At 45.9% G+C, this 18150-nt stretch overlaps 1 protein-coding gene across 9 annotated transcripts in view; it reads left to right on the top strand.

The window, feature by feature from the left end:
• Window positions 1-18150, top strand: part of fgfr3 (fibroblast growth factor receptor 3) — a 177291-nt gene that overhangs the window by 75894 nt on the left and 83247 nt on the right. For all 9 annotated transcript variants that reach the window (XM_078223018.1, XM_078223028.1, XM_078222998.1 and 6 more), the window contains exon 5: window positions 12323-12492. In XM_078223018.1, the coding sequence (XP_078079144.1) occupies window positions 12323-12492 (170 nt within the window). The remainder of the gene's footprint in view (window positions 1-12322; window positions 12493-18150) is intronic.

The raw sequence follows: 18150 nt of genomic DNA, 5'->3' as shown, positions 1-18150 counted from the left end.
AAAAAAATTATTGCCCTTGAGGTACCCAGCTGCTTGATAAGCCATATCCAAGCTAACAAAATCTGAGCAGGGCTCTGTGTGTTCTTTACATTTTAGTAATGGAAAAGGAGTTTCATGTGCCTGTTGCTCATATTGCACCATTTAATTTCAACGTGCAATATCCCTTTCTAAATGGTACATGATGTTACTGTTGACACCATAGCAGGAAGGACATTTACGCAGCTAGAATAAAGAGCCGGCAGAGACATGGTGCACAGTTGTGCTCATTTAGTGCTAAGGATGACCAAGCCTGCGCCGGTTGCCAGAAAGGTAACACACCGCCTGTAACTGGGAGCAGAGTTTGTAGAAAATGTGCTGTTGTTGCGTAATGTTTAATCCCAGACAGAAATCTGCCTCGTGACCATCACTGGCTCTGTCACAGGATATCGGCATTTTAAAGAAGGGATTAGTATAAATTAGAGCCAATTTGTTGCGTTAGGAAGCAAGGCGACCACTAATCCAGTCCAAACAAATCCAGTCCTCACAACAAAACATCCATTCCTAAGCCTGTTAGACTTGATTTGAATGCACATCAATATTTCCCATTGTGCGTGTTGGAAAACAAATTCCAATTGTGGAGTTAATCCTGGGTGAAACAAGGTAATTTAAAGCTGTATCATTGATAATACAGCACGGAGAGGTGGGCCAGAAGGTATAGGGAGAACAGCAAAGATACAAGTAAAGGGTACAGTTCTTAGAAGGTTGTTGAAATCATGGAGTGAGGTGGTAAAGCAAATAACTATGGATGGAGAGTTGCAGAGAACATGGGCCATTTATTTAACCAATGAGCAAGGAATAATTTTGTGTCGAATAAATGAAGGATGTTTAGTTGGACATATAACTAGAGTCAGGCAATCATTGCAGTCGGGTCCATGGACCAGGATTGTGAAATTAGTTTTGTGGGCCATAAGAGATAATCTAGCTTGGTGACGACTGTACTGATCGGAGTATAGAAGATGATTAGATGAAGGTAGGAGCTGTCAGGAATTCTGAATGGGTTAGAGTCATAGAGGTTTACTGCATGGAAACAGGCCCTTGAGCCCAACTTGTCCATGCCACCCTTATTTTCTTTTGAACCCCTAAGCTAATCCCAATTGCCCGCATTTGGCCCATATCCCTCTATACCTATCGTACCCATGTAACTATGTAAATGCTTTTTAAAAGATAAAATTGTACCCGCCTCTACTACTACCTCTGGCAGCTTGTTCCAGACACTCACCACCCTCTGTGTGAAAAGATTGCCCCTCTGGACACTTTTGTATCTCTCCCCTCTCACCTTAAACCTATGCCCTCTAGTTTGAGACTCCCCTACTTTTGGAAAAAGATATTGACTATCTACCTTGTCTATGCCCCTCATTATTTTATAGACCTCTATGAGGTCACCCCTCAGCCTCCTACGCTCCAGAGAAAAAAGTCCCAGTCTATTCAGCCTCTCCTTATAACTCAATCCATCAAGTCCCAGTAGCATCCTAGTAAATCTTTTCTGCACTCTTTCTAGTTTAATAATATCCTTTCTATAATAGGGTGACCAGAATTGCACACAGTATTCCAAGTGTGGCCTTACCAATGTCTTGTACAACTTCAACAGGACGTCCCAACTCCCATATTCAATGTTCTGACCGATGAAACCAAGCATGCCGAATGCCTTCTTCACCACTCTGTCCACCTGTGACTCCACTTTCAAGGAGCTATGAACATGTACCCCTAGATCTTTGTTCTGTAACTCTCCCCAACACCCTACCATTAACTGAGTAAGTCCTGCCCTGGCTCAATCTACCAAAATGCATCACCTCGCATTTATCTAAATTATACTCCATCTGCCATTCGTCAGCCCACTGGCCCAATTGATCAAGATCCCACTGCAATTGGAGATAACCTTCCTCACTGTCCACCATGCCACCAATCTTGGTGTCATCTGCAAACTTACTAACCATGCCCCCTATATTCTCATCCAAATCATTAATATAAATGACAAATAACAGTGGGCCCAGCACTGATCCCTGAGACACTCCGCTGGTCACAGGCCTCCAGTTTGAAAAACAACTCTCTACAACCACCCTCTGGCTTCTGTCAAGAAGCCAATTTTGTATCCATTTAGATCCCTCACCCTGGATCCCGTGAGATTTAACCTTATGCAACAACCTACCATGCGATACCTTGTCAAAGGCCTTGCTAAAGTCCATGTGGACAACACCAACTGCACTGCCTTCACCTACCTTCTGGTTTGTGGAGACAGAAGGCTGACAAGAAGAACTTGGGGGGGAAAAAGCCAACACTTGAGGCAATGAAGGTGTGGATTAGGGTCTGAGCAGTACTACGGCAATGGGTGATGTTTTGGGGAAGGAGGATGTGGCGCAGGGAGTGGTTGGGCATCTGAGAGGCCATTTACGTTGTGTCCGCTCACGTAACAGCTTTGTCATCATTTCACAGGCACTGCCGTCAGTTACACCACAATACACATCTTGTAATGAAAATGCCTTGGCTAACATTTATAATGGACTTCCCAAACACTTGCTTCAGTGTCCGCGCAGGATTGTTCCCACTTATTGATGCTGGCCATCGTCATCCACCCAGTATTTGCTGATCTCTTGGATGGTCAGGGGAATGAGTTAACTTTCAGCTTGTTTCCTTGTTCTGTGTTTTGTATTCTCTATCAATTGGAGAATGTGTTCTCGGGGTCAGTGTTAATGGAACTCTGGTAAAAGCTTAATATTTTCCTTCAACTGAAGAATAATTATGTTTTTCTGACAATCACATTTAAGTCAAATAAAAACAATGCTTCACTTTTGGTAAATATCTCTGTTTACACAAGCTCCTCTTGGACTCTGAGCAATACGCCTTTATATATGGAGAGGCAATTTGGTCTCTAATTAAATCTGGCTGTGCACTCACAGGCATCAGCTGAGCAAATTACATAATTAGCACGGATTCTGCACAACTTGTGGTAAGCACCAATTTGTTAAATGAGGTCCCAGTCCTGTTAATCAAATTGAATATCTAACCATCAACTGTGTTATTTTAACTGGCTATATTCAGGGCGGGCAGGGGGCAGGGAGGGGGCAGGGGGCAGGGGGGGGGCAGGGGGCAGGGGGGGGGCAGGGGGCAGGGGGGGGGCAGGGGGCAGGGGGGGGGCAGGGGGCAGGGGGGGGCAGGGGGCAGGGGGCAGGGGGGGGCAGGGGGCAGGGGGGGGCAGGGGGCAGGGGGGGGGCAGGGGGGGCAGGGGGAGGGGGGGCGGAGGGGGGGGAGGGGGGGCGGGGGGGGGCGTGGGGCAGGCGGGGGGTAGGGGGGGCAGGCGGGGGGTAGGGGGGGCAGGCGGGGGGTGGGGGGGGGGCAGGCGGGGGGTGGGGGGGGGGGCAGGCGGGGGGTGGGGGGGGGCAGGCGGGGGGTGGGGGGGGCAGGCGGGGTGTAGGGGGGGGCGGGGGGTTGGGGGGGGGGTATGGGGGGGTAGGGGTTGATATCCATTTAGTGTCTTGTTTGAACACTTTGATATGCCACAGTCTCAGATATAAACTGCATCACCATTGGCTCCTACAGAACACACACTCTCCACGACATGACCATTGTCGTGGGGTTGCAGTTGGCAACAAACACATTTACTTAATAACCTGAGAACTTTTTATATGCTACTATGGCAAATTGTTTAACCTTTTTACACATAGTTTCGGGAGACAATTTCCTTCGGCCACCATGTGTAGTGAGAGTGAGAGCCTCTCCGGCATTTCTTACGTTTTGTCTCTGATTGGAGAATGATTTCACTCGAAATGCACCCATGTAATCTTTCACTATTCTATCTCCCACAGATTTAATAGGGTCTTCTGTACTATTACCAAAAGAAGCCTACCCTCCCCCACACTTCATAATACCTGATACGAGGGTCTGGTTCAAGTCTTATTTTTATCTCTTAAGTAATTTGATACATCTCTGTGCAAAATTTTAGTCCTAACTTTTATTTCAAATACAATATTTTTAGCCCTATTTCAGCCGCCTCAACACAGATGTCCTATTTGGGTGTTCACATCAATATGAAAGGTCCCATAATCCTATTTGAAGAACAACAGGGGATCTTTTGGGCAATGTTTATACCAAAATTATGAAAGAATGGTTCAATTGGTCAGTTTTCTTGTGCCATTTGAGGGATCTTGCTGTGCATGAATTGGCCGCACAGTTTTCTACATTACAACGGACTATAAGACCATAAGACCATAAGACATAGGAGCGGAAGTAAGGCCATTCGGCCCATCGAGTCCACTCCACCATTCAATCATGGTTGATTTCAACTCCATTTACCCGCTCTCTCCCCATAGCCCTTAATTCCTATAAGGCAATATGTCAAGAATGTACTTCAAAGTAAAGCACTTGGGGATGGGCTGAAATCATGACGTTTCCATCATAAACGGGAATATAAACTGTAAAGAAAGTCTGGGGCAGGTCTCGGGTTCCCTCTGACTCCAGGTTAATACTTAACTGTCCAGAATTAGCCTCCTTGCAGCCCCTACTCCAACAGTGGACACTCCCAAATCCCCAGTTTCCTGCCCCCAGTTCACCATTCCTGCCTCAACTCTCAACACCATCACTCCCAGCCTCCATAATTGGCCTTTGTCCATTTCATTGTTTAACCCTGAAGATTGTAGCAGTTACACTGTAAGGGTTCAGTGGTCTGGTGCAGGAAATTTGCGGAATTGGAAAGCCAGAGTGCACTGTAAATGGCTTCTGATGAAAACTTGGCTGTGGACCCAACATGTGAAAAGCACTGTAAGGGAATGTGTGGAATCCGCTGTAATAATTCAGAGAATTGTGTCAGAAAGGGTTTCAACTCAGTTGGCAGTGAGCGGGCTTCACGTATTACTTTATAAACACACTGATTCTTATATTGCCATCTCTCGCTCTCTCTGTTATCTACTTTAATGATTGCCACATCTGGTAGCAATAGCAAATCAGCAATTGGTTAACAGATCACTTGTTATTAGCTCATGTTTAGAAACATGAGCTAATCAACACTATTACACAGAAAAGTGCAAGCCTGGAGATGGGATCCAGAATAGTGGCTCTTATTTATAGGTAGCTGCTACACCTAGTGGTCTTGTACCCATTGTTGAGGTTTTCAGCAGCCAGTGAGCTCCGGCAGGGTTGGAAATGGTCTGTGTATCAGAGATGGAAGTAGGAAGAGGTCTATGTGATGGTGCAGATACTGGGTTCGAAGCTAAGCTCAGGGTCAGATAAGATGATATTGCTGTGAGTAGGGGTTGCCACAATGACCAGTGCTTGGATCCAGCTATTCACTATCTATTATCAATGATTTGGATTTGGGGACCAAATGTGACATTTCCACGTTTGCTGGTGGCACAAATCTAGGTGGGAATGTGAGTTGTGAGGAGGATGCAAAGAGGCTTCAAGGAGATTTGGCAGGCGGAATGAATGGACAATGACATGTTCTTTTGCATTGAACAGTGTGCTTCAGCTGCACAGAATGGCTTAGGACAGGGGTGGAGACAGTGTTTAGGGAGAAGAGTTTCTGGCAGGGACCTTCGGTTTTCCCAATAGTTGGAGGAAATGCCTGCTCATCCAGTACCAGTTGTTGGATCAGCAATGTGGCAAATCAGAGACAATGAAGGATCAAGAGAGGTTGCAATGTGGTGACAACCCTTTAGCACTCAAGACAAGGTGAGGAGAGGCTTACGGTGGTTTCAGAATGTGTGGTTGTTACATTTTAAGAACATTTTTAAAAATTGTCTCAAGTTGATACAAGCATAACTTGAAGAAATCTGGTGCCTTGCTAAGTTAGCCTCATTTATTTTGAAGAACTTGTTGAGTTTTCCACATGTTGATCTTGCATGTACGGATACCCCAAAACACTACAGTACTCCTTTCACACAGCAGCAGGAATACTATACATGACCTGTATTATAGAAAAGTGTTCACAGTGCAATGTGTGAAATGGTATTGCAGCAACATCTCTGGGCAGCCTGTTTCTCTTATTCAAAACTTTGAAATTTGAAAGCAGCAACTGAGTTGGGAGCATGGGTCATAATCATTGGCTCAACAAGTTATTTTAGGCAGTTTGCCATGATTCATCTTCAAATCCTCTGACACATGCAAATTCATCATACAGTAAGTACTCAATTAAACATGTGCACACCTCTGATTCAGGGCTAATGTAGTCTTTTCCCACAGCCCATAACCTTGTTCCCCACGGTCTCATAAATAGTTTTGTTCAGTGAAATTAAATCACTTCGAGTTGGCAGTCAATGAGTTCTCTTGTCAGTCTCGAGGTCAGGAAGACAATGTTCTTGGCCATATCTGTCTGTGGAGAAACATCACCCTCACTGCAAATCTGTCAGCCAATATCTACCAAGTGCCAGAGGAAAATAAATGGCCTGCATTATTGGTTCGACTCTCTTGTGAAGGTTAACGGTGAGAACTGCTGTGACCCAGCATTGGCCTGTAGCAGCGAGCTTTGATTAAGTGCGTACTGCTGGGAAAGTAAATTAGTTTAACATTGCTGTTCCATTGCTGGGTGAGAAATGATGGACCCCAGCGTTATATGACAGGAAAACAATGTGTGAAGTGTTGCTCGGAATGTGAGACAGGAATCTTCACCTCCCCCTTCTCACCCATGCCCCCACCCCACATCCCACCCACCCTCCTCATCCCAGCAACCCTTCACATGCCAGTAGCTAATGGAGACACAGGAACAAGCAATTATGATATCCAGGATGACCACACCACAGTTATAAGCCAGAATGATGCCAGGGCAGTGTGTGGTTGGATATTGAGAATGCAGAAGCTCAGTCAAACAATTTGGTGTGGGTTGGAAGCAGAGAGAGGATTTATCATTTCAGAGCCAAAGTCAGTTAAGTTCTTTCTTTTTAAAGCTTATGGTTTATTAAAAAGTAAAACCTTGGAAAGTTTTCTTATGGGTTGTTGAGATTATTAGATCCTGCTCACAATGAGGAAAGAAAGGAGGTTCGTATGACACGCAGATATGTTCATAGTTATAATCTGGACGTGAGTAGATTTAGTGGTCGGTAGTTGTAGCCCCTGCAGTGATCACTGCAGCATATTTTGTTTGAACTATTGACAGAACCGAGCTTTAAAGGGCTTGTCTCTTTGAGCGATGGCTTAGTGATATTCTTGCTAGACTTATTAATCCAGAAACTCAGCTACTGATCTGGAAACGTGGTTCAAATCCCGCCACAGCAGATGGTGGAATTTGAATGCAATAAAAAAAATCTGGAATTAAGAATCTACTAATGACCATGTAAACCTTATTGATTGTCGGGGAAATAAACCCACCTGGTTCACTAATGTCCTTTAGGGAAGGAAATCTGCTGTCCTTACCTGCTCTGGCCTACATGTGACTCCAGAGCCACAGCAATGTGGTTGACTCTCAACTGTCCTCGGGTCAGCCAGCGACGCCAATGTTCCAAGAATAAATAGAAAAACAAGCTGCTTTCACACTTGTTCCTTTTCTTGTTCTGAACCAAACAAAGTGAACTCCACACAATTAGCTCAGAATATGGATGGAATTTTTAATGCCATCTGAATAAGCACAGGTATGCTCCCTAAAACAATATTTAAAAGCCTTGGTATCGGCTGAGTCCACACTCCGCAAATGTGGTTATTTTCCTGCCTCTAGTTTCACTCCCCTCTGTCTCCTGAAGATCTCCACACCATGGTGGAGGAGTGATTCCAATGTTGCAAGCACTTCGCACATACAGGGTTATTTGATAACAGGGGAATCGGAATCGCTGTCAGTTACATATGACTACTGGTGAAATTTTACGGCCCCTCCTGTCGGCAGGATTTTTGTGGACCCGCCAAAGTCAGTGGACATTTGGATGACTTGCCGCATTTTACCACCCCTCCTCTGCCCCGACAGGGTGGAATTTTGCAGCCCTATGTTCATCTGTTTCGAAACCCATAATATTCTGTTGGTCCCTGCTTGGAAGACCAGTGCTGTCCTACTAGGAGCTATCGTGCTTCCCGTTTGCAGTCATTTTCTTTCTCCATTGTAATTGCTCACTCCAGACACCAACAACAATCATTTGGCTCCGACATTTTTTCCAAGAGCCATTCTTTAATGTTGCAGGTCCCAGTGCAGCGATTTCCCTGCTGTCGTTAGGCTGGTTTGATCATTGATACAGGATAAGAATTTGGCAAACTGCCTATAAAATTATTTCCAATTGGAATTGTCAGAAGTTTGAGTGCTTTTAAGTCCCCTGTTCAACAGTCATGATTTTGAAGGTGATCGAATGTTTCGCGGAATGAAGCATTCTCTCCTTTAAGGAACAATAATCTTGCGTGCATTTATATTACACCACTGTACTTAGCAGGGAGAAAAAATGAGGCCCAAGCATAAGTAGGGGAGTAAAGAGAGGTGACCAAGTGAATAAGTAGGTTTCGACAGTGTCTTTAACTGAAGGTCCTTAGCCTTGCTATTATCATTCTGCTAAATTCCTCCTGCAACCGTTCCAAGGCATTGAGGTGACAACTCATGTCTCACAAATTTTGATTGAGTTTTTTGAAGGGGTAACCAAGAAGGTAGATGAGGGCAGTGCAGTTGATGGTGTCTACATGGACTTAGCAAGGCCTTTGACAAGGTACCGCATGGTAGGTTGTTGCATAAGGTTAAATCTCACGGGATCTAGGGTAAGGTAGCCTTGGCTTGATGACAGAAGACAGAGGGTGGTTGTAGAGAGTTGTTTTTCAAACTGGAGGCCGGTGGCCAGCGGTGTGCCCTAGGAATTGGTGCTGGGTCCACCGTTATTTGTCATTTATATTAATGATTTGGATGAGAATTTAGGAAGCATGGTTAGTAAGTTTGCAGATGACACCAAGATTGGTGGCATAGTGGACAGTGAAGAAGGTTATCTAGGATTGCAACGGGATTTTGATCAATTGGGCCAGTGGGCTGACGAATGGCAGATGGAGTTTAATTTAGATAAATGTTGAGGTGATGCTTTTTGGTAGATTGAGCCAGGGCAGGACTTACTCAGTTAATGGTAGGGCATTGGGGAGAGTTATAGAACAAAGATCGAGGGGTACAGGTTCATAGCTCATAGCTTGAAAGTGGAGTCACAGGTGGACGGAGTAGTGAAGAAGGCATTTGGCATGCTTGGTTTCATTGGTCAGAACATTGAATACAGGAGTTGGGACGTCTTGTTGAAGTTGTACAAGACATTGGTAAGGCCACACTTGGAATAAATACTGTGTACAGTTCTGGTCACCCTATTATAGAAAGGATATTATTAAACTAGAAATAGTGCAGAAGAGATTTCCTAGGATGCTACTGGAACTTGATGGTTTGAGTTATCAGGAGATAGACTGGGACTTTTTTCCCTGGAGCATAGGAGACTTAGGGGTGATTTTATAGAGGTCTATGAAATAATGAGGGGCATAGATAAGGTAGATAGTCACTGTCTTTTCCCAAAGATAGGGGAGTCTAAAATTAGAGGGTTTAATGTGAGAGGGGAGAGATACAAAAGGGTCCAGAGGGGCAATTTTTTCGCACAGAGGATGGTGAGTGGAACAAGCTGCCAGAGGTAATAGTAGAGGCGGGTCCAATTTTGTCTTTTAAAAAGCATTTAGACAGTTACATGGGTAAGATGGGTATAGAGGGATATGGGCTAAACGCAGACAATTGGGACTAGCTTAGTGGTTTGAAAAAAAGGGCAGCATGGACAAGTTGGGCCAAAGGGCTTGTTTCCATGCTGTAAACCTCTATGATTCTATGACCAGCTACACATTGTTTTGAAAAGTAGCACATTTATTTGATTTGATTTATTGTCACATAGAATCCCTACAGTACAGAAGGAGGCCATTCAGCCTATTGAGCCTGCAACAATCCCACCCAGTAACCCCACATATTTACTCTGCTAATTCCTCTGAACTAGAGTCAATTTAGCATGATCAATCAACCTAACCCACACATCTTTGGACTGTGGGAGCAAACCGGAGCACCTGGAGGAAATCCACGCGCACGAACCTCGTGGAAACCGGAGCACCCGGAGGAAACCCATGCTCACGAACCTCGTGGAAACCGGAGCACCCGGAGGAAATCCACGCTCACGAACCTCGTGGCTTGCAAGCCGCCACACAACAGGACAGAGTCCATAAGCAGATGATGCCCCACTCGGGCTATGGACTGTCACTCTTTGCCAATCTCACAACCGGCTCCGCATTTGCCAAGACTGCTAATGAACTCGCGCCCATCTCCAGTGAAATCGCCCATTATCAGCCACTCTACTCTCGGCCTGTGCTCAGTTCCTAACCCTAACCCCCCTCGCTCGAGGAAACTGACTTTAATCCAATGCATCTGTGCTTTGCAGAGAACTGTTCCTTCACTTAGCCAATTAATGCCAATCCTTCGGGGGGAGGGGGAAGAGAGAAAGGATTTCCAATGGACGTGAACCAGTTTATTCCGAAGCCGCTGCTGCCACAGGGGCGTTCAGCCTTCGTTCCACCAGAACACGAGGAGGAGGCCGTTTGGCCCTTCGAGACCTGCTGCACCATTCAGTAAATCTTGGCCAATCTGGTTCTGGTCTCAACTCCACTTTTCTGTCTGCAGCTGCCCCAGAACCCACCACTCCCTTTTCGATCAGGAATCTCTATAACTCAGCCTCAAATATATTCAATGACCATGCCGCCCCCTCCCCCAAGCTCTCTGGGGTGGTGTGGTGGCATGGTGGTTAGCACTGCTGCTTCACAGCGCCGGGGACCCGGGCTCGATTCCTGGCTTGGGTCACTGTCCCTGTGGAGTCTGCACATTCTCCCCGTGTCTGTCTGGGTTTCCTCCGAATGCTCTGGTTTCCTCCCACGGTCCGAAAGACGTGCTGGTTAGATGTATTGGCCATGCTAAATTCTCCCTCAGTGTACCCGAACAGGCGCCGGAGTGTGGCGACCAGGGAATTTTCACAGTAACTTCATTGCAGTGTGAATGTAAGCCTACTTGTGACACGAATAAATAAACTTTAAACGCAGACACAGGGAGAATGTGCAAACTCCACACAGACAGTGACCCAAGCTGGGAATCAAACCCGGGTCCCTGCTGCTGTGAGGCAGCAGTGCTAACCACTGTGCCAGCGTGCCATCATGTATTAGTATACAGTGAAAAGTATTGTTTCTTGCATGCTATATAGACAAAGCATTATGTTCATAGAGAAGGAAAGGAGAGGGTGCAGAATGTAATGTTACAGTTATAGCTAGGGTGTCAGAAAAGATCAATTTAGTGTGAGCTAGTTCCATTCAAAAGTCTGATGGCAGCAGGGAAGAAGCTGTTCTTGAGTCGGTTGGTACGTGACCTCAGACGTTTGTATCTTTTTCCCAACGGTTGAAGGTGGAAGAGAGAATGTCCGGGGTGCGTGGGGTCCTTGATTATGCCAGCTGCTTTTCCAAGGCTGCGAGAAGTGTAAGCAGAGTCAGTGGATGGTAGGCTGGTTTGAGTGATGGACTGGGCTTCATTCAAGACCCTTTGTGCGGTCTTGGGCAGAGCAGGAGCCAGACCAACCTGTGATACAACCAGAAAGAATGTTTTCTATGGTGCATCTGTAAAAGTTGGTGAGAGTCGTAGTTGACATGCCTTTCTGTATTTCTATAAATTTCTATAATATCTTTTGGAGTATAGAATGACTCAAGGAGAATCCAACAGAATGACAGCAAATATGGGCTTGTGAGGAACCTTTTGGATGAAACATGGGAGGTCATAAGATGTTTAGGGAGAATAGGACTTAGACGATTGAAGATTCTGTCACCAATGGTAGAGGATGAGGGGTGCATGAGAGTTCAGAGTCAATGGACCAAAGGGTGAGATCTCCAGCTGAAAGAGGTTTGAATGGGACAAGGCCTCCAGGGATTTGATGCACTAGTGCCTCCATAGAACCAGAGCAATGTGGGATTTAGTGCAGGCAGCAAATCTGAGGATGAGTTACAGCTTACACAGAGTAGAACTTGAGAGAGAGAGAGAGCTGGAGTAATCGACTCTGGGATTTAAGGCTGCCAGGGAAAGCCTTCAGCAGCACTGTCTTTGAGATTCAATAAGGAGTCTAACAACACCAGGTTAAAGTCCAACAGGTTTATTTGGTAGCAAACGCCACCTACCAAATAAACCTGTTGGACTTTAACCTGGTGTTGTTAGACTCCTTACTGTGTTTACCCCAGTCCAACACCGGAATCTCCACATTTTGAGATTCAAGCCAAGCAGGCTATATAACTGGGAGCTGTGTTACTGTGTTGCGTCGGTCATTGAGACAAAGCATCACCGTTCTTATTTATTGGTGTTTTTCAGGAGCTCCGTACTGGGTCCGTCCTGAACGAATGGAGAAAAGGCTTCATACAGTACCAGTAGGTAACACCATTCGTTTCCGATGTCCAGCTGCTGGAAACCCTACTCCAACAATCCACTGGCTGAAAAACGGCAAAGGATTGAAGGGTGAACATCGCGTTGGGGGTATCAAGGTGAGTCAATACTGCGAACTGTCTTCGCTTTGTCAACTTTCAACTCGGAGCAGTGCCTCGTCACTCCTGTGATTGATCATGTGACAAACAGGACCAGAGGGCAAAGGATTCTCAAAGTTTGGTCAAGTCATTCCAAATCCACAGCACAATCCTCTGAACAAAAATATTTGTGACCATCTTTATGTTTTTGTTCTTTTTTCCCCCCAAATTTTTATTCAATCCCAATTACAATTGAATCCAATTAATGGCCCCCACAAGGGAGACAAACAAGATCCAATGACATGATGGGGCATTGCTCCTCATCTCGGGCTTGATCTGACGCGTCGGGGGACTAGCAGGGTAAATACTTGGGGCTACAGAAATCGGGCTTGGGTGGGACTGTTGTCGGTGTAGGCTCGATGGGCCAAATGGCCTCCTCCTTCACTGTAGGGATTCAATGATTCATCTTAGCCAAAAGGCCAAGATGGCTTTGAAAAAGTACATTAGGCGACACCTTGGTTAAACCTCATCGGCAACCGTCATCTACCCTAGCCTCGGCAAACCGCCTGCATAGTCATAGAAAACAGAGAAAATAGAAGTAAGAGTTGGCCATTTGGCCCTTCGAGCCTGCTCCGCCATTCATTTTGATCATGGCTGATCATCAAATTCAATACAAAAACAGAAAATGCTGGAAAATCTCAGCAGGTCTGACAGCATCTGTGAAGAGTGAATAGAGCCAATGTGTCAAGTCTGGATGATCCTTTGTCAGAGACAAAGGACAGAGACAGATTCACCACTCTCTGGGTGAAGAAATTTTTCCTTGCCTCAATCCTAAAAGGTTTACCCCTTATCCTCAAACTATGACCACTAGTTCTGGACTCCCTCACCATTGGAAATATTCTTTATGAACCCACCCTGTCTAATCCTGTTAGAACTTCCTAAGTTCCTATGAGATCCCCTCTCACTGTTCTAAACTTCAATGAATACAATCCTAACCGACTTAGTCTCTCCTCATAGTCTCTCACTCTCTCATCATGGTTTCGCTTTGCAGCTCTTAACTTAGTCTCGAGTCCAGTGTCACAACTGGGCGGCACGGTAGCACAGTGGTTAGCGCTGCTGTTTCACAGCTCCAGGGACCTGGGTTCGATTCCCGGCTTGGGTCATCCCAGTCTCCGGTGGAGAGAAACAACGTTTATTGATTCTGTTTCTACCCTCTGATGGCGATATGAAGAGATAAAGCTGGACATTGTCTGATGGAGGCCTTGTCAAGCCTGCCTCATTTCCTGGGTGGTGGTGGAGGGTTGGTCACATTTGAATAACGGTGACGGGCTTCTGATGAGATTTCCACAACACAGAAATGAGTTCTCCCTCCACTCGAACACTCACCACTGCTTGGGTCACTGTCTGTGTGGAGTTTGCACATTCTCCTCGTGTCTGCGTGGGTTTCCTCCGGGTGCTCCAGTTTCCTCCCACAGTCCAAAGATGTGCGGGTTAGGTTGATTGGCCATGCTAAATTGCCCCTTAGTGTCCTAGATGCGTAGGTTAGAGGGATTAGCGGGTAAATGTGTAGGGACATGGGGGTAGGGCCTGGATGGGATTGTGGTCGGTGCAGACTCGATGGGCCAAATGGCCTCTTTCTGCACTGTAGGATTTCTATGATTCCAACTGATGGAATGGGTAAGGGGATGTTTCCAGGATGAAACCAGCAGATACAGCTGGTGCTTGGGCACCAACTACTTTACAAACATCAGAAAAGGCCTTCCATCAAAACCACCCCCCCCCCCCCCCCCCCAATTTGAATTGTTCCAGAAACTTTCCAACCCGGTTCGATTTGTTTTGAAGCTGACATATGGGGTGAGTGTCTACTGTAAACGCAGTATTTCGGAGCCTTTTCGTTGTGACCAAATTTGGTTTTCCCCGAGACTGGTGCATGCTGAGCAGTTTGTCGGGGCATTATCTTTATTTTGACTTGGTCTCACGACAGCAGATGAATCGTGAGGTAAAACTAAAAGATTAACAGTCTCAATTGAGCAAATGTTGCTGCATTTGCCTTGGGAAAAGTGGAGCCCTCTAGAGAATGTATTTCACCATTCCCATTTACGCTGGGCAGCCACTTCAAAGTGAAACATTGTGTGGACATCAATTGAATTTCGAGGGTGGGGTGGGGTGGGGGGGGGGGCATTTAAGATGTAAACATACCCTCCCATTCCTCTCTGAGGCAAGTGATCCAGTTAGAGTTTTTAAATTTTATAAATAAACACAGTCAGTGTTCGGTTGGCCTGGAGGGAGTTGGTCCAGTTAAGGTGGTTGGGAAGTGCTCATTAACTGCAGCAGCCATTTTCCTTCCTTCAACAGAATGTGGGTGGGGCAGTGGTGAGTGTTCGAGTGGAGGGAGAACTCATTTCTGTGTTGTGGAAATCTCATCAGAAGCCCGTCACCGTTATTCAAATGTGACCAACCCTCCACCACCACCCAGGAAATGAGGCAGGCTTGACAAGGCCTCCATCAGACAATGTCCAGCTTTATCTCTTCATAGCGCCATCAGAGGGTAGAAACAGAATCAATAAACGTTGTTTCTCTCCACCGGAGACTGGGATGGCCGTGCAGACTGACTCCCTGCCCATTACTCTTGGTGAATGAGCTAAATTTGCTTCAAGAACAGGAGCAGAAAAGTGGCAAATGCATGAGAGCAAACGGGAAAAAAACCCCAGATTAGAACAAAGAACAATACAGCACAGGAACAGGCCCTTCGGCCCTCCAAGCCCGTGCCGCTCCCTGGTCCAAACTAGACCATTCTTTTGTATCCCTCCATTCCCACTCCATTCATGTGGCTATCTAGATAAGTCTTAAACGTTCCCAGTGTGTCCACCTCCACCACCTTGCCTGGCAGCGCATTCCAGGCCCCCACCACCCTCTGTGTAAAATATGTCCTTCTGATATCTGTGTTAAACCTCCCCCCCCTTCACCTTGAACCTCTGACCCCTCGTAAACGTCACCACCGACCTGGGGAAAAGCTTCCCACCGTTCACCCTATCTATGCCTTTCATAATTTTATTCACCTCTATTAAGTCTCCCCTCATCCTCCGTCTTTCCAGGGAGAACAACCCCAGTTTACCCAATCTCTCCTCATAACTAAGCCCCTCCATACCAGGCAACATCCTGGTAAACCTCCTCTGTACTCTCTCCAAATGACAGCTCTTAACCTACTTTGAAAAAACCCCACATCCAGCAAGTTGAAATGCTGTTTGGTTTTGTAAAATTATCTAAACATGCTGCCTTCACTACAGAATTGCATGTAAACTAGAAAAGTCAGGTTGGTTTTCAGTCTAAAGCAGCTTTCAAATCCTTTCAGGAATCTGCAATATTTTATAATCCTTTCAAAGCCCATGTGACATTGCATGCTTAACCGCGTGAATGTAAGGCTTGTTTAATCCTTCAGCAACCAAGGAAGCCAGTCATTGTCTTGCAAGCCATAATAAATGTTTCCAGATATGTTTCTGCTTTTCACTCTCTTTTTCTAAACAGCAACACAAAGATCTTAAATTCAATCTCTCGTCATTGTCCACTTAGAAACATAGAAAAACTACAGCACAAACAGGCCCTTCGGCCCACAAGTTGTGCCGAACACATCCCTACCTTCTAGACCTACCTATAACCCTCCATCCTATTAAGTCCCATGTACTCATCCAGGAGTCTCTTAAAATACCCTATTGAGTTCGCCTCCACCATCCCTGACGGCAGCCGATTCCACTCGCCCACCACCCTCTGTGTGAAAAACTTACCCCTAACATTTCCCCTGTACCTACCCCCCAGCACCCTAAACCTGTGTCCTCTCGTAGCAGACATTTCCACCCTGGGAAAAAGCCTCTGAGAGTCCACCCGATCTATGCCTCTCAGCATCTTATACACCTCTATTAGGTCTCCTGTCATCCTTCGTCTCTCCAAGGAGAAAAGACCGAGCTCCCTCAGCCTATCCACTTGGCTCTGCAAAACTGCTGACTAATGGCCATTCTGCACGGCTCTTGGTGTTGCTTGCTTACTGGCTTCCTCACACCAAGTAGACATTATTCATGCCTGTAGCTATACAATTCCTGCCATCTGGGCTATTCGAGCACATGGGGCATCACATGCCGAGCCTGTTCCTATCCTTGCCCACTTTCCAGTGGAGTCATTGGATCACGGAAGGGGAGTGAAGTTCTCAGACTGGCAATGAAATAAAGTATGACAAAAGCAGTTAATATCAACCCAGAATCACAGCATTGTTACGATGGAAAATGAGGCCATTTGGTCCATCATGTCTGCACCTCTCCAAATGAGTATCATGACTTCGTGCCACTCTCCTGCCTTTTCTCCATAGCCCTGCACATTTGTTTCTATACAAATGATCATCTAATGCCTTATTGAGTTCCTTAATTGAACCTGCCTCCATCCACCACACTGGCAGGCAGAGCAGTCCAGACCAGAAGCAGTAGTGTGGAAAAAGTTTTTTCTCACCTCACGTTTGCTTCTTTTGCAAATCGCTTTAAATCCGTGCCCCATGTTCCTGATTCTTTTACAAGCGGAAACAGTTTCTCCCTTTCTACTCTGTTCAGCTCTCTCATGATTTTGAACATCTCTATCAAATCTCCTCTGAGTTCTCTTTTCTCCTCGGAGAACAGTCTGAACATCTCCAATTTACCCTCGTAATTTCTCACCCCTGGAACCATTCTTGTAAACCTCTCCTGTCCCTTGTCCAATGCGTTCCTGTAGTGTTGAGCCCAGAACTGTGTACACCATTCCAGCTGAGGTTGAACTAGTGTCTTGTATAAGTTCAGCATTATCTCCTTGCTCTTGTACTCTATGCCACCAACTGTGTTTACCGTACGTGGATGGCAAGTGTTGTCAATGTCATCCCACCAGAGACGCACACCTTCCATAAGCCATTTCCCTGGCTGCCTCATGTAGTCAGTGTAAATGCCAACATATCTTTTAGACAGCTAAAATGGTCACCAGGCTACACTCAATTCTCCAATCGTGTTCAGAGCAGCATTTTATTGTAACTGTAGATTGTTAATAGCCTTCCTGTGAGTAGTTTTACATTGATGGAGTGCTGTTTATGCATAGTGCTCCCTCAGTCACTGAAACTTTTTAATGTATTTGACCCGACTACACGAACTGCTGTCAGGGCTCCAGTTAAAGTGGAAAGCACAGAAGTGGATTCCCTCCCTATTTCAGTAATGAGAGCGGTGGGCTTCTGGCTTTGAGTAGTGCTGACATGGGAAGAAAAGTAACTTGGGGGGAGTGTCTGACAGCAGTCATTGGTTGTCCCAGTTGAGCACTGGTCATAGAATCATAGGATCCCTGCACTGCAGAAGAGGTCATTTGGCCCATTGAGTCTGCACCGATTCTCTGACAAAAGTATCTTACCCAGGCCCTCTCCCCGCCCTGTCTCTGTAACTCCACACATTTACTATAGCTGACCCACCTAACCTACGCATCTTTGGACACTAAGGGGCAATTTAGTACGGCCAATCCACCTAACCTGCACATCTTTGAACTGTGGGAGGAAACCAGAGCACCCGGAGGAAACCCATGCAGACACTGGGAGAACATGAAAACTCCACACAGACAGTTCTTCTGAATCTATTAAGCATTTCAGTTCAAATCTTTCCATGAATGAGGTATTTCAATGTGTCCTTT

This window comes from Mustelus asterias, chromosome 1 (genome assembly GCF_964213995.1).
Source record: "Mustelus asterias chromosome 1, sMusAst1.hap1.1, whole genome shotgun sequence".
Lineage (NCBI taxonomy): Eukaryota > Metazoa > Chordata > Chondrichthyes > Carcharhiniformes > Triakidae > Mustelus > Mustelus asterias.
Note: the sequence above shows the minus strand (reverse complement) of the source record. Positions and strands in the feature narration are given on the sequence as shown.